We start from the raw sequence: 16,371 nt of genomic DNA, 5'->3' as shown, positions 1-16,371 counted from the left end.
AGTCATGCATCCTCACAGGGTTTTAAATTATAAAAACAATAACAAAAAGACGCGGCGCTTTTACCTGCGCCGCAAACAAAAATACAAATAATAATAAATAAATACATAGGGGCGGGACACTCCACCACAACATGGTTTTGAATTTCTTTCTAACATGTTTCACAGCAGTGATCTGAGCGCCTTCAACAATGCAGACCAGCTCCACGCTTGCAGCTGGATCCGGAGCCACTTGGAGGAGCACACAGACACCTGCCTGCCCAAACAGGACGTGTACGAGTCCTACAAGTGAGTGGGAGCCAGGGGTAGGGGACAGGGGCTGAGAGTATCACAGCCTGTCCGCCTGTCCACACACCCGTCCATACAAAAGTCATGCTTTTGTTTTATACAACATTTAGGACTTCTAACACCTTTTTTTGTTGTTCATTTTCAAAAAAGTGGGACTTATCAATGACCTGCACTCCTGGGAGTTATAATAGGCGTAGTCTGCCTCCACTTCTGCAGCTGTGGACAAAATGTTTGCATCACTTAGAATTTTAGGATTGCGACATGATAAAAATAAAAAAAATAAACTATATCAACATAACTCAGATCTTTTATTTAATGTCATGAAACTGCAAAATGGTATCGCAGGAGTCTACTGGAAGCCATAATAGTAATACACTATTTCATGTTAGACTTCGAAATGTCACGTTGAGGGGAGTTCTGAACCCCAGGGTTGGGTGCAGCAGGGCTGGTGTGTGTTTCTAACCCTGCTCCCATTGCTCTTGTGTTCCCCCTCAGGAGATACTGTGATAACCTGCAGTACCGGGCTCTCAGTGCTGCTAACTTCGGGAAGATCATCCGGGACGTGTTCCCCAATATCAAAGCCAGGAGGCTGGGAGGAAGAGGACAGTCCAAATATCCTTTTACCCCTGCTTGTTGTTTTTATTTGTATTTCATGTATTTTAATACTTAATTATGTTGCCAACCTCACCTCTCAGAGTGCCGTATTTATTTTTGGTCCGACTTCTCCTTCGTCGTGAATCCTGTTGATTGCGCGCCAGGTTGCAGGGGCTTTGCTATTCAGTTGTTCTTTGCTTCTGACCAAAACCATCTGGAGGCGGAGCTATCCAAGCAGAGGAAAATCAAATGAAACAAGCCTCAATCAAACCTGAGGCTGTCCTATTGGCCCTGGCTAGCTCCGCCCCCCTCGATCACAGCGTCAGCTCAGAAACGACTCAGCTGAAGTTGGAGAATCCTGTTGTATAATTAACAGGATTCACGGTGTTCCAATCCAGACCCGAATCAAGTACATTACTCTAAAACAGTGGTTTTCAAACTTAAACAATGCAGCCCATACACAAGGGTATGTTATTCTGTATTTTAAAATGAACACAGACACAAATTTAAGCGGGTCATTTAAAAAAATAAAATAAACAGGCCTCAATTTGCTGGCTTAGAAGGCACACAGGGAAGGAAGAGGGGCTAGAGTCGAGCCAATCACTGTTCATGGAACACTGCTGTTAAACTAATTAAATCTAATAAAATTCAAACTAAAAATGCTATGTCAAATTATTTCAAAATCCAGTTAAATAAGCAAAACGAGTCCAAAAACAGGTTATGCTTTTGAAAAACAAAACTAGAGTTCTAATTTAAAACAAAATCAGAAAGCAATTCTCAACAAAAGTTGCGCATTTCTTCCAACAAATGCAGAAGTGTAGAGAGAAAACAAACGGGGCATTCTGCATAAAAACAATTTAAAATTTACAAATGCAGGCATTTAAAAAAAAATCAGGTAGCATGCAGAACTGTGTGAATATTGAATAACACATTGAATATGTTTTTTTTTTTAAATTTATTTAACTGGAATGTTATCGTTTAACACTTGAACGGCACATTTAAGATGCTATGTGTTTCATGTGCAGTATGGAATCCAGCCAGAACATTATTTTGAAGTGAATATTTCCAAAAGCTAAATGTGATGAAAGTAGAAAGGTGACCTTTATATCATGCAGTCAAAATGACTTTTAGCAAAATGCTTCCATGTTAGTGTTTCGTGCAGTCGTCTGTTCATGTGAATCAGCTGCCAGACAGCTTGTTGATGGGCACTCGCTGTATGATATGAACACACTCAATAGGTCTGGAGCAGGGAATCCAATTCCAGACACTTCCCCATCCCAGGAGTTAGGGATTGATTGCTTTGTTTATTTTAATCCTGAGATTCCATGTTTGTAATAATAATAATAATAATAATACTGTGCCTTTGCTTTTATTAGCCTAATAATTAGCTGTGTACATGCGTAGGCTAATGCATTCACTCGACAAAGGAGTCACAGTCGTGTCGCTCCAGCTCCAGCGCAGTGATTTCTCTGTCTAAGCAGGGCGGCACAGCTGCCTTCTCAACTCAATAATACTGTTATTTAAAAACATAAACTTAGATAAAACACACTGAACTGATTAAACTACAAACAATGAACATTTAAACTCCAGAAAGTAAACGTACCTAGAAATACACATTTTTAAAAGAGGCAACATCGTACAATGATTATTATTATTTTTTAAGACTGCAGAACCCCCGCCCTGCTGTTTAAATATGTAGTTTAGCCATGTGCGCTCTGCGCTCACTCACTGTCAGCAGCCGGTCGGGTGTTTATAGTTAACCTCGCCCAGCACAAAGTAAACGTACACCAGCAGGGCTGTGCTTTTATTTGAAAGGAGATTCAACATTGTTAATTCGATTGCTAAGTCGCAAAGTACTACAATGTGGTAAAAAAAATAAAAACTGTTGTCCGCCATTACAGGATTTTTCTTGCGTACCCCCTGAGGAGCGCTCGAGTACCCCCAGGGGTACGTTTACCCCAGTTTGAAAACTGCTGCTCATAAAGGAGAGTGATTTATTACAGTGTTTTGTGAGCACCTGAAAAATGAAAAGGAGCAAGCCTGATTGTATTGCAATGAGGTTAAAGGTAGGGGTGAGGCGGTACACTAAGTTCACGATACGATGTGTATCATGACACAGAAGCCACGATATGATATGTATCACAATACACAAGCCACGATAGATACATATCACGATACACAAGCCACGATATTATACGTATCATGATACACATGCCACGATACAATATGTATCGCGATACACAAGCCATGATATTATACGTATCACGATACACAAGCCACGATACTATACGCATCGCGATACACATGCCACGATACAATATGTATCGCGATACACCAGCCATGATACGATACGTATCACAATGCATGGTTTTTTTTATTAAGCAATTTATGACATTGTACAAATATATATATATATTTATGATTTTTTGTAAGTACTTTCTCTAAAGGATTGCTAGTTATTAAAATATTTAATCCAGAAGAAAATAAATGAATACATTTTATCAAAGAATTAGGCTATATCTTTTACTCCCACAAGCCAAATACAGGATAACATACTCTAATAACCCAAAACACAAGTTTTATAAATCTGTAGACACCTAAATGAAACATTGAAGTTCAATCCCTCCCCTTATAATTTACATTCAGTTATTGGATAATGGAACTAATCCCTTTCTTTTTATTTATTGATCAATACATGTGGCGGATTACAAATGAAAACATAATTTGTCATGCTTATTACTGTATTGCGATACATAATCCACGGATCGTGGATCGGATTGTTTTATAAAAGGTTGTGATGCATGGATATTTTGATGAATCGTCACACCCCTAGTTAAAGGAGTGCTAATATTCAACTTAGCAGTAATTCAAAGAGAGCGGTGTGTGTCTGTTTTCTCTGAAGCTTGACTTAGTGAATGAATATAGGCAGCCAGTCCAGTAACAGAAAGATCCTTGACTGCGTCACGTATTGCTACAGCGGGATCCGGAGGAAGACAGTGCTGAACATGCCTCTGCTTCCCAGTCTGGACCTCAAGAACGACCCAGTAAGAGTGATTACTTCTCCCAGCTCCACTCAGAGTGTCTCGAGTCAGTAAGAGCGATTACTGACCCCAGCTCCACTGAGAGACAGTGTCTCGACTTAAATGTATTTATATGTTGTATTTATTTCAATTTTTTATAAGTAATTGTAGCTAACAGTTCCATACATTTTCTCTGCCTTGTACATATATTCATTACATAGGTCTCAATTGCTTTAGTAAACATATATTTTCATTAAAAAAAAATGATATCTGGTACTACACCAGGTTAAATACATCTCTGTTTGCAAGCCATGCTTTCACACTGTCTTGCACTTCCTGGGTCACCTGGAGGGTGAAATTGTCCCCACCCCTTTAATGTCTTTTTTCCTGTCAATAGCCCTAATGACTGACATGCTTTCTACCAGCAACATGCTTTACCCAGAAGACACTGCTGGGGTGAAATGACCAAAAGGAAGTGAGGCAGAAACAGACTTCCTGGAAGGCAGGGCAAGCAAACCAAGAACGTAGGGCAGCACCAGATGTCTGTTTAATCATACGAGTTTGCTACGATATGTGCCTCTTTACAAGTGTGCCTTTGAGACCTGAGTAGCTAATAGAAGTGCAGAACAGGAGAAGGTTTATAGAGTGATTCTATCAGCTGCCACCTCTCTGAATGCTTGGTTTGGATCGTGTGGAGAGTGCAGAGTGGCTGAGTGAGTTGCTACTGGAAGTGCAGAACAGGAGAAGGTTTACAGAGTGATTCTATCAGCTGCCAGCTCTCTGAATGCTTGGTTTGAATCGTGTGGAGAGTGCAGAGTGGCTGAGCCCCGCTGATGCTGTCCTCTTGTGTTGAGTGCAGTCGGAGCTGACGGAGCTGGTGCAGACCTACAACAGCGAGGTGACGGAGGCGGCCTGCTCTCTGATCTGCGACTGGGCTGAGCGCATCCTGAAGCGCTCCTTCGACACGGTGGTGGAGATCGCTCGCTTCCTGATCCAGGAGCACATTGTCAACCCTCGCTCCAGCACCGCACACATCATCATGTCTGCCTCTCTCGCTGGTCAGTGCAGCAGCTCTGTGGGTGAAAGTCAGCCTGTACCCTACGAGCATCATCTTCTTCATTTATATGATATAGACTGAAATAAGAAGCCTTGTTTATAGCTGTATCCATTGCCAGAGCAGCACACTGCAGCCTCCCCTGTCCTGGGATATTAAAGGTTTTATTACACTGAGTCAACGCTGTGGTGTTACCAGGGATGAAGGTACAACAGTAGCTTGAGTACAACTTGGTACAAAGGGAGGTGCAATCAAGGTCCACCTGTACAAAATTCTGTTGAAAAGCAGTTGGGTTTAGAGCTGCACATACTGATGATTTGATTATTCAGGTCAAGCTCTCCACAGGTGAGGGTCATTGCTGTTGATTCCAAGTGAAGAAGCAGCTGCTTGGATTGCTGTTCTCCACAGAGTCTAAGAAAAGCAGTGATCCACACAAACCCAAGCAGCTGTTTCTTCAATCAGCCAGATCGACAGCAATGACCCTCACCTGAGTGTCAGACCCTGGTTTCTGTGGGGAGCTCCATCCCAATATTCAAATACTCTGTTCGTGCCATACTAGTTGGGTGGTACCAACAATGTGAACTTAACAACATGAGAACATTTTGGGTAGGCAGTGTTATACAAGCAGAGTGGCAGCTGAGAGAAGTACTTTCTTCCAGTAGAACAGTACAGACCCCCAATGCACTCGGCCAGCAGATCTATCTGTTTCACTTTTAAGGTCCCATATAAAAGTTTCTCATAGCAAAAGCAGAGCAAAGTGTAATAAAGCACAGTGAAAGAATGGCACAGCATAGGCAGACATTAGAGAGGTATGGTAGCATTTTAATAAACATGGCAAACTATGGTAAATGCAGAGTGTAACCATGGAGACATTTGATAACTCCTGCACCCCCTGCCGTGTGCGATTGCTTGCATAGTACAGCATTGAAAACCCTGCACCTCAGTAATGGAATCCTCCCTGCCCTCTGTGTGTCCTGCAGGAGGTCCCGCCAAACCCCACAAGATCATGAAGAAGACCCTGCAGCCCCCCCCAGGCTCTGGAGCCAAAGGAGAGGAGAGCAGCCCTGCAGCACAGGTACCTCCAACTCCACACAGCTCCACACAGCACCACACAACTCCACACCACCACACAACTCCACACAGCACCACACAACTCCACACAGCTCCACACAGCACCACACAACTCCACAGAGCACCACACAACTCCACACAACTCCACACAGCTCCACACAACTCCACACAGCACCACACACTCCACACAACTCCACACAGCTCCACACAGCACCACACAACTCCACACAGCTCCACACAGCACCACACAACTCCACACAGATCCACACAGCACCACACAACTCCGCACAGCTCCACACAACTCCACACCGCATCACATAGCACCTCACAGGTCCATACAGCTCCACAGCATCACACAGCTCCACATAGCCCCGCACAGCTCCACATTGTTCCATACAGCGCCACATAGCTCCACACAGCTCCACACAGTCCCGCACAGCTCCACATTGTTCCATACAGCGCCACACAGCTCCACATTGTTCCACACAGCACCACACCACTCCACACAACTCCACACAGCACCACACAGCTCCACACAGCACCACACAGCTCCACACAGCACCACACAACTCCACACAGCACCACACAACTCCACACAGCTCCACACAGCACCACACAACTCCACACAGCTCCACACAGCTCCACACAGCACCACACAGCTCCACACAGCTCCACACAGCACCACACAACTCCACACAACTCCACACAGCTCCATACAGCACCACACAACTCCACACAACTCCACACAGATCCACACAGCACCACACAACTCCGCACAGCTCCACACAACTCCACACCGCATCACGTAGCACCTCACAGGTCCATACAGCTCCACAGCACCACACAACTCCACACAGCACCACACAACTCCACACAGCTCCACACAGCACCACACAACTCCACACAGCACCACACAACTCCACACAACTCCACACAGCTCCATACAGCACCACACAACTCCACACAACTCCACACAGATCCACACAGCACCACACAACTCCGCACAGCACCACACAACTCCACACAGCACCACACAACTCCACACAGCACCACACAGCTCCACACAGCTCCACACAGCACCTCACAACTCCACACAGCTCCATACAGCACCACACAACTCCACACAACTACACACAGATCCACACAGCACCACACAACTCCGCACAGCTCCACACAACTCCACACCGCATCACATAGCACCTCACAGGTCCATACAGCTCCACAGCATCACACAGCTCCACATAGCCCCGCACAGCTCCACACAGCTCCACACAGTCCCGCACAGCTCCACATTGTTCCATACAGCGCCACACAGCTCCACATTGTTCCACACAGCACCACACAACTCCACACAGCACCACACAGCTCCACACAGCACCACACAACTCCACACAGCACCACACAGCTCCACACAGCACCACACAACTCCACACAGCTCCACACAGCTCCACATTGTTCCATACAGCTCCACACAGCTCCACACCGCATCACACAGCTCCACACAGCCCCGCACAGCTCTGCACAGATCCACACCGGATCACACGGCTCCACACAGCTCCACAGCATCACACAGCTCCACACAGCCCAACACACCTCCACACAGGTACCCACAGTTCCACACAGCTCACTCTCCTCTTGGTTTCTTAGAGAGAGAAGGAGAGTGGGGAGAGGTCCACAGCAGGCAAGCAGCTGCCCTCCGAGAAGGCCCCAAAGTCCTCGGACAGCCCCAGGGCCGGGGGCCGCGACTCGCAGGTGGAGGCTGTGATGAAGCGCTACCCCCAGCTCCTCCCACGCGGACCGGTCCTGCAGGAGACATGCTGCCTCCGCACCTCCCCTCCGACCATCACCATGGCCGCCGCCCCACTCACCCAACAGCAGGGGGCTTTGCCCGTCTTCAACATGATCCTGCCCCCCCTCAGCTACCCTGCCCCCGCTGCCCCGAGCAAGGAGAGAGCCAGCATCTTCAGAAGTCGGGGGGCTCCCAAACGGCCCGCTGAGCCCCCCAGTGGGGACACCCCTAAGAGGAAGAGGGGCCGTCCCCGGAAAGCCAGACCGGAAGACGTGGAGCCGCCCCCTAGAGGAGTCATCCAAAGAGCCGCACCGGGGGGGCAGGCGAGTGAGGCCATTGAGGCTGTGATCAAGCACGAACCCTCTGCGGATCTCGCCTCCCTCAAAAGCCAGCCTCCCCCGAGCCTTGCCTCCCCTGAAACCCAGCCTCCCCCGAGCCAAGCCTCCCCTGAAACCCAGCCTCCCCCGAGCCGAGCCTCCCCCGAAACCCAGCCTCCCCCGAGCCGAGCCTCCCCCGAAACCCAGCCTCTCCCTAGTCTAGCCTCCCCCGAAACCCAGCCTCTCCCTAGCCTTGCCTCCCCTGAAACCCAGCCTCTCCCGAGCCGAGCCTCCCCCGAAACCCAGCCTCCCCCGAGCCTCGCCTCCCCCGAAACCCAGCCTCTCCCTAGTCTCGCCTCCCCCGAAACCCAGCCTCTCCCTAGCCTCGCCTCCCCTGAAACCCAGCCTCTCCCAAGCCGAGCCTCCCCCGAAACCCAGCCTCTCCCGAGCCGAGCGTCCCCCAAAACCCAGCCTCTCCCGAGCCGAGCCTCCCTCGAAATCCTGCCTTCCCCAAGCCTCACCGCCCTGGGGATGCCCAGAGAGGCGCCACGCGGGAATCCTGCTGACCAGGCCTGCCAGAGCTGGGAGGAGGGCCGGGGGCTGGTGGAGGTGATCCGGAGGGCCCCTGCTTATGCCCCGCAAGTCGCAGGCCCCGGGCCGGAGGTGGGAGAGGCTGTGAAATCCACAGAGAAGCCAGCCGACATATCTCCATCCTCCAGCAGAGCGGAGTCCCAGCCAGCCAGCCAGAGCCCCAGGCAGAGCGGGACTGGAGAGCGGGGTTCAGAACCCCAGAGCCCTGCCTCGCACCCTGACCCACCCCCATCCTCCCAGACCCCCAATCAGGGCTGAGCTGAGCAGCCAGTGCCCAGGGGAGGGGCCGCACTGGACCCCCACTGCTTAACCCTCAAACCAGCTTTAGAAACTAACGCTAGTCCTGCACTCAGTCATGGCTTTCAGAACTACCCCCGGTTAAGCACACCAGGAATGGAAATGACTCCTATTGTCACCCATTCCAGGTTTTACTCCCAGCTTGATAACCCACAGTGTGTCTAGGTGGGTAATTACATTAGCAGTCAAACCAGGAATAGGTGAAACTGCTATGCAATGGGAGTCCATCCCTGTATACTACTGAAGTGATGAGTCAGGAATTGGCTGATGTTAAACAGTTATTTTTCCATCCCTACAGCTGCATGAACAGCCTCTGATAGTAACCCAGCAGACTCGCATGCATTGTATTCATTCTGTGAGGAGAAGTGTGACCAGGTCATCCAGAGCCGATTGACCAGAGGCCTGATTGTTCAGACTCCTGGCACCTGGTCATGTCAGTATTGTACCTAATCAAGGGGAGTTCTGAACCCCAGGACTGGGTGCAGGGCTGGTGTGTTTTTAACCCTGCTCAAACCATCTGTTCAGGAGTCTACAGATGCTGGAGTGACAGAGCCACTCACAATGATTGCAAACAGCATTGTAAAGGAAAAGTGACAAATTGAAATGCCATTTGAAAGTAGTTACTCTTCAATGCAAATGTCACAGTCTGTGTGCTGTCAGGGTGTATGGTGATCAGATCAGCACCAGAGTCTTAGGGTTAGGGTTAGGGTCAGTCTCTTTTGTACAAATACTGGATCCTCTAAAGGTTTGGAGGGAACGCAATCAATCAAAATAAAATGTTACATTTGACTTGTGTGTTTGAGACATGTTTTACTGAACGCGGCTTCATGAACTTCAGACCCCTGGACTGCTTTCCTTGCTGCAGCTACACAAACACAGTTTCATGTTTTTAATGTTTTGCTTCTTTCAGTGTAAGCTGAGTGCTATAGCGGTGCACACTTTGTAATACTCAAAAGACAAGAAAAATAGACAGTGCTATTTATCTACAAATACTAAAAGGAACTTTCAGTGAACTTTCGACTGGAAGTCTTTCTCAGTGAGATTAGATTCGCAGCTCTGCAAGGTTAGGGTACCGTGTGAGGTAATCAGGGCACACCCACTCCTCTTAATGGGACCATTAAGAGACTGTGATCACATGGCAGGGGAGTGGTACCAGCATGGGATTCGAAACCCACCCCAGCATTCAACAGACGTCGTGTCATTGAGCTTACTGGCTTTCTTTTGGCATTTTTAAATGTCGTTCAATTGAGAGTTTAATAGTTATGGATGACATTATCTGGTTTGAACAATCATGTCAAACTTGATCAAGATGTTTTTATTCTGGTCGACAGAGGGAGTTGTTTCCCCACAATGACAACAAATCTAACCAAAAAGTACCAATAATAGCATTAATATTGTTTTTACCAGGAGTAGTGAAACAGGTAAGTGCATCGTCATACCTGCACTTGGGGATTGCTGAGTGGACACTGGTGTAAGGCCAAACTACAGCTCTGGCCAAAAGCTTAGCATCATCTTGAACTGTAGGATTGAGCATATATGAACTATATGAACCTAATGTAGATCTTTTATTTAACATCATGTAATCAAAGAAACTACAAAATGATATTGCAAAAGTCTAGCAGAAGCCATAATAGTAGTACAGTATTTCATGTTAGATTTTGAAAATATCACATTTTCTATTTTATTTTTTCAGTTTTTTGTTAAGTATATGGAAAAGCACAAAGCGGTATGTAATTCGTAACATTGGTCAGCAGGGTTCATTCCACTTTTTATAAAGCATAATGAGTTGATTCTGTTGGGCGAGGCCAGAGCTGTACTGCTAATAGAGTTTCCTGCTGGATTCCACACTGTGAATGCAGCATTGGAGGTGCCATACTAATGAATCACTACGTTTGGTTTGCCATGGCTGTGACCAGGAGGATTAGTGGCACAGCGATGGCACAGCATACCAGGAGTAATGTATGTAAGATGCTTGCATGATCTTAACTGTAGTACAGGAGATAGCATTCTTTTTCTTAAACGTGTTGAGGTCTGCGCATTGAGCTCAGGAGCTGCTCCTCAGTTCTAGCCTGGCGCATTGAGCTCAGGAGCTGCTCCTCAGTTCTACCCTGGCGCATTGAGCTCAGGAGCTGCTCTTCAGTTCTACCCTGGCGCATTGAGCTCAGGAGCTGCTCCTCAGTTCTAGCCTGGTGCATTGAGCTCAGGAGCTGCTCCTCAGTTCTAGCATTGGCACACTGAGCTCAGGAGCTGCTCCTCAGTTCTAGCCTGGCACACTGAGCTAAGGAGCTGCTCAGTTCTAGCCTGGTGCATTGAGCTCAGGAGCTGCTCTTCAGTTCTAGCCTGGCGCATTGCGCTCAGGAGCTGCTCCTCAGTTCTAGCATTGGCACACTGAGCTCAGGAGCTGCTCCTCAGTTCTAGCCTGGCACACTGAGCTAAGGAGCTGCTCAGTTCTAGCCTGGTGCATTGAGCTCAGGAGCTGCTCTTCAGTTCTAGCCTGGCGCATTGCGCTCAGGAGCTGCTCCTCAGTTCTAGCCTGGCACATTGAGCTCAGGAGCTGCTCTTCAGTTCTAGCCTGGCACATTGAGCTCAGGAGCTGCTCCTCAGTTCTAGCCTGGCACATTGAGCTCAGGAGCTGCTCTTCAGTTCTAGCCTGGCGCATTGAGCTCAGCTGCTCTTCAGTTCTAACCTGGCACATTGAGCTCAGGAGCTGCTCTTCAGTTCTAGCCTGGCACATTGAGCTCAGGAGCTGCTCCTCAGTTCTAGCCTGGCACATTGAGCTCAGGAGCTGCTCTTCAGTTCTAGCCTGGTGCATTGAGCTCAGGAGCTGCTCTTCAGTTCTAGCCTGGCACATTGAGCTCAGGAGCTGCTCCTCAGTTCTAGCCTGGTGCATTGAGCTCAGGAGCTGCTCTTCAGTTCTACCCTGGCACATTGAGCTCAGGAGCTGCTCTTCAGTTCTAGCCTGGCACAGACACAGACAGTGTCTTTATATTAGTAAGCGCCATCTAGTGCACAGCTCGTGTATTGCCAGCCATACACAAAAGGATCACTAGGTGGCGCTGGCTCATCAGTAAAGACACTTTGATCTAGCCTGTGTTGCATGTCTATGTCAGGGAACACACTGTATAACAGAGTCCCCGAAACACATCATCTGAGTAACTGTAAGTATAAGAACCACTCTGAACGACTGCAACCAGCATGAAAAACAGAAGAGTAAAAAACAATGCAATCTGAATCGACTTAAAAGTAATCGCTACAGATTTATAATGAATTTAAATAAAATATTAAAAAAAAAAAAAAAGATTCCACTGGCATGTCTATAAATCTTCTGTTGCCATAATGTGAATGCAGTACCAAACGGTGCTTTGTATTTAAAAAATATATATGAAACATTAAATTATTATACAATTATTATTATTATTATTATTATTATTATTATTATTATTATTATTATTATTATTATTATTATTATTTGATCATACTTTTTGCGAAGATGAATAAAACTTACTGTGATAATCCCACTCTTCTGGGTTAGGGTTCTTTTGTAATGAACCTGTTCTACCTGAACGGACTGGAATATGATCTGTCCTTGTGGGTGAACTATTCTGAGCAGACTAGCAGAATACAGGGCTGGAGCCATGTAGCCGGCCTGTGAAACCAGTACAGAACACAAAGGACTCACACTCGCACTGAGGGGTTGCTTCCATCACCCTGAACTCAGAAGCAACGCCTCGGACTTTCAGTGCGTTTTTTCCCATCAAACCACAGCTCGCTAATAATAAGTGTTTGGTGAAATTCAGGGGGGCTCTCAGCAGTGCTGAAAAATGCTCTAAAAATCCAGCTGTGGCTGATCAGGGTGTAGACTGATCAAATCAAACCCCTGTGCTCCAACAGCCTCGGGAAAGCATGGCTAAATTCATCAAGTTTGCACAGTGAATGTACTGCCACATGTACTGGTAATCCTGTCGTGTGTTACTCGAAACGGAAACAGTGGCATATGTAGTAATACTGCAATACAGGTATATTACCATTCTGTGATAAGCGAGTAGAAGTCAATATACCTTAAACTGACCCAGCCCTGGATTAAATCAAAATCATGGCAGTGCCTTAACCATGGCTATAGCGCCGCCATAACCACTGATTTAATACACTCCTCGGAAACTAAAACAAGACAGAGCTTTCTCCTGGTTTAAAAAAAACACAAAAACATGACTGACTCGTTTTCTGAATTGCATTGTCTTTTGATTTAGCTTTTTGTTGTAAGTAAAGTGTCTTGCACCTTTTTCTAACAGTTTTTTTTTAATGCTTGTAAAAAAATCTGATGTTCTACCTTCTGCACTAGTATTTGTGTGATGTACTAACCTATGTACTAATAGTCATGTGATCTACTAAGTTAAATATTTTTGTTTTTTTTACGTTGCATTGTTACCAAAACATATTTTTTTCAAATAAAGGATTGTGACTGTTTTCATAACCCATCCATTAAATGAATAAATACATGTCGTGTATTTCACTGTGTCGTTGCAGTGCTGTGCTCGTACAGTGTTACATGAGGACTCGTGTATTTCACTTTGTCGTTGCTGTGCTCGTACAGTGTTACATGAGGACTCTCGTGTATTTCACTGTGTCGTTGCTGTGCTCGTACAGTGTTACATGAGGACTCTCGTGTATTTCACTGTGTCGTTGCTGTGCTAGTACAGTGTTACATGAGGACTCTCGTGTATTTCACTGTGTCGTTGCTGTGCTCGTACAGTGTTACATGAGGACTCTCGTGTATTTCAGTGTCGTTGCTGTGCTCGTACAGTGTTACATGAGGACTCTCGTGTATTTCACTGTGTCGTTGCTGTGCTCGTACAGTGTTACATGAGGACTCTCGTGTATTTCAGTGTCGTTGCTGTGCTAGTACAGTGTTACATGAGGACTCTCGTGTATTTCAGTGTCGTTGCTGTGCTCGTACAGTGTTACATGAGGACTCTCGTGTATTTCAGTGTCGTTGCTGTGCTCGTACGGTGTTACATGAGGACTCTCGTGTATTTCACTGTGTCGTTGCTGTGCTCGTACAGTGTTACATGAGGACTCTCGTGTATTTCACTGTGTCGTTGCTGTGCTAGTACAGTGTTACATGAGGACTCTCGTGTATTTCTGTGTCATTGCTGTGCTCGTACAGTGTTACATGAGGACTCTCGTGTATTTCACTGTGTCGTTGCTGTGCTCGTACGGTGTTACATGAGGACTCTCGTGTATTTCACTGTGTCGTTGCTGTGCTCGTACAGTGTTACATGAGGACTCTCGTGTATTTCACTGTGTCGTTGCTGTGCTCGTACAGTGTTACATGAGGACTCTTGTGTATTTCACTGTGTCGTTGCTGTGCTCGTACAGTGTTACATGAGGACTCTCGTGTATTTCAGTGTCGTTGCTGTGCTCGTACAGTGTTACATGAGGACTCGTGTATTTCTGTGTCGTTGCTGTGCTCGTACAGTGTTACATGAGGACTCTCGTGTATTTCACTGTGTCGTTGCTGTGCTAGTACAGTGTTACATGAGGACTCTCGTGTATTTCACTGTGTCGTTGCTGTGCTCGTACAGTGTTACATGAGGACTCTCGTGTATTTCAGTGTCGTTGCTGTGCTCGTACGGTGTTACATGAGGACTCTCGTGTATTTCACTGTGTCGTTGCTGTGCTCGTACAGTGTTACATGAGGACTCTCGTGTATTTCAGTGTCGTTGCTGTGCTCGTACGGTGTTACATGAGGACTCTCGTGTATTTCACTGTGTCTTTGCTGTGCTCGTACAGTGTTACATGAGGACTCTCGTGTATTTCACTGTGTCGTTGCTGTGCTCGTACAGTGTTACATGAGGACTCTCGTGTATTTCACTGTGTCGTTGCTGTGCTAGTACAGTGTTACATGGGGACTCTCGTGTATTTCTGTGTCGTTGCTGTGCTCGTACAGTGTTACATGAGGACTCTCGTGTATTTCAGTGTCGTTGCTGTGCTCGTACAGTGTTACATGAGGACTCTCGTGTATTTCAGTGTCGTTGCTGTGCTCGTACAGTGTTACATGAGGACTCTCGTGTATTTCACTGTGTCGTTGCTGTGCTCGTACAGTGTTACATGAGGACTCTCGTGTATTTCTGTGTCGTTGCTGTGCTCGTACAGTGTTACATGAGGACTCTCGTGTATTTCACTGTGTCGTTGCTGTGCTCGTACAGTGTTACATGAGGACTCTTGTGTATTTCAGTGTCGTTGCTGTGCTCGTACAGTGTTACATGAGGACTCTCGTGTATTTCAGTGTCGTTGCTGTGCTCGTACAGTGTTACATGAGGACTCTCGTGTATTTCACTGTGTCGTTGCTGTGCTCGTACAGTGTTACATGAGGACTCTCGTGTATTTCAGTGTCGTTGCTGTGCTAGTACAGTGTTACATGAGGACTCTCGTGTATTTCAGTGTCGTTGCTGTGCTCGTACAGTGTTACATGAGGACTCTCGTGTATTTCAGTTTCGTTGCTGTGCTCGTACAGTGTTACATGAGGACTCTCGTGTATTTCACTGTGTCGTTGCTGTGCTCGTACAGTGTTACATGAGGACTCTCGTGTATTTCACTGTGTCGTTGCAGTGCTGTGCTCGTACAGTGTTACATGAGGACTCGTGTATTTCACTGTGTCGTTGCTGTGCTCGTACAATGTTACATGAGGACTCCCGTGTATTTCACTGTGTCGTTGCTGTGCTCGTACAGTGTTACATGAGGACTCTCGTGTATTTCACTGTGTCGTTGCTGTGCTCGTACAGTGTTACATGAGGACTCTCGTGTATTTCAGTTTTGTTGCTGTGCTCGTACAGTGTTACATGAGGACTCTCGTGTATTTCACTGTGTCGTTGCTGTGCTCGTACAGTGTTACATGAGGACTCTCGTGTATTTCACTGTGTCGTTGCTGTGCTCGTACAGTGTTACATGAGGACTCTCGTGTATTTCAGTGTCGTTGCTGTGCTAGTACAGTGTTACATGAGGACTCTCGTGTATTTCACTGTGTCGTTGCTGTGCTAGTACAGTGTTACATGAGGACTCTCGTGTATTTCAGTGTCGTTGCTGTGCTCGTACAGTGTTACATGAGGACTCTCGTGTATTTCAGTGTCGTTGCTGTGCTCGTACAGTGTTACATGAGGACTCTCGTGTATTTCACTGTGTCGTTGCTGTGCTCGTACAGTGTTACATGAGGACTCTCGTGTATTTCACTGTGTCGTTGCTGTGCTCGTACAGTGTTACATGAGGACTCGTGTATTTCACTGTGTCGTTGCTGTGCTCGTACAGTGTTACATGAGGACTCTCGTGTATTTCACTGTGTCGTTGCTGTGCTGTGCT

The 16,371-nt window shown here is 46.7% G+C and overlaps 1 protein-coding gene across 2 annotated transcripts in view; it reads left to right on the top strand.

Annotated features, from left to right (window-relative positions):
• LOC117971394 (DNA-binding protein RFX5-like) overlaps positions 1-13,486 on the top strand; it is a 30,792-nt gene extending 17,306 nt beyond the window's left edge. For both annotated transcript variants that reach the window (XM_059007291.1, XM_059007292.1), the window contains exons 5-10: positions 166-285; positions 781-897; positions 3,845-3,923; positions 4,759-4,957; positions 5,934-6,028; positions 7,672-13,486. In XM_059007291.1, coding sequence (XP_058863274.1) covers positions 166-285; positions 781-897; positions 3,845-3,923; positions 4,759-4,957; positions 5,934-6,028; positions 7,672-8,979 — 1,918 coding nt within the window. In that variant the 3' untranslated portion in view covers positions 8,980-13,486. The remainder of the gene's footprint in view (positions 1-165; positions 286-780; positions 898-3,844; positions 3,924-4,758; positions 4,958-5,933; positions 6,029-7,671) is intronic.
• The last annotated feature ends 2,885 nt before the right edge of the window (positions 13,487-16,371 follow it).

Source organism: Acipenser ruthenus, chromosome 35 (assembly GCF_902713425.1).
Source record: "Acipenser ruthenus chromosome 35, fAciRut3.2 maternal haplotype, whole genome shotgun sequence".
In the NCBI taxonomy this organism is placed as follows: Eukaryota; Metazoa; Chordata; class Actinopteri; order Acipenseriformes; family Acipenseridae; genus Acipenser; species Acipenser ruthenus.
This window is presented reverse-complemented; position numbering and strand designations above follow the sequence as displayed.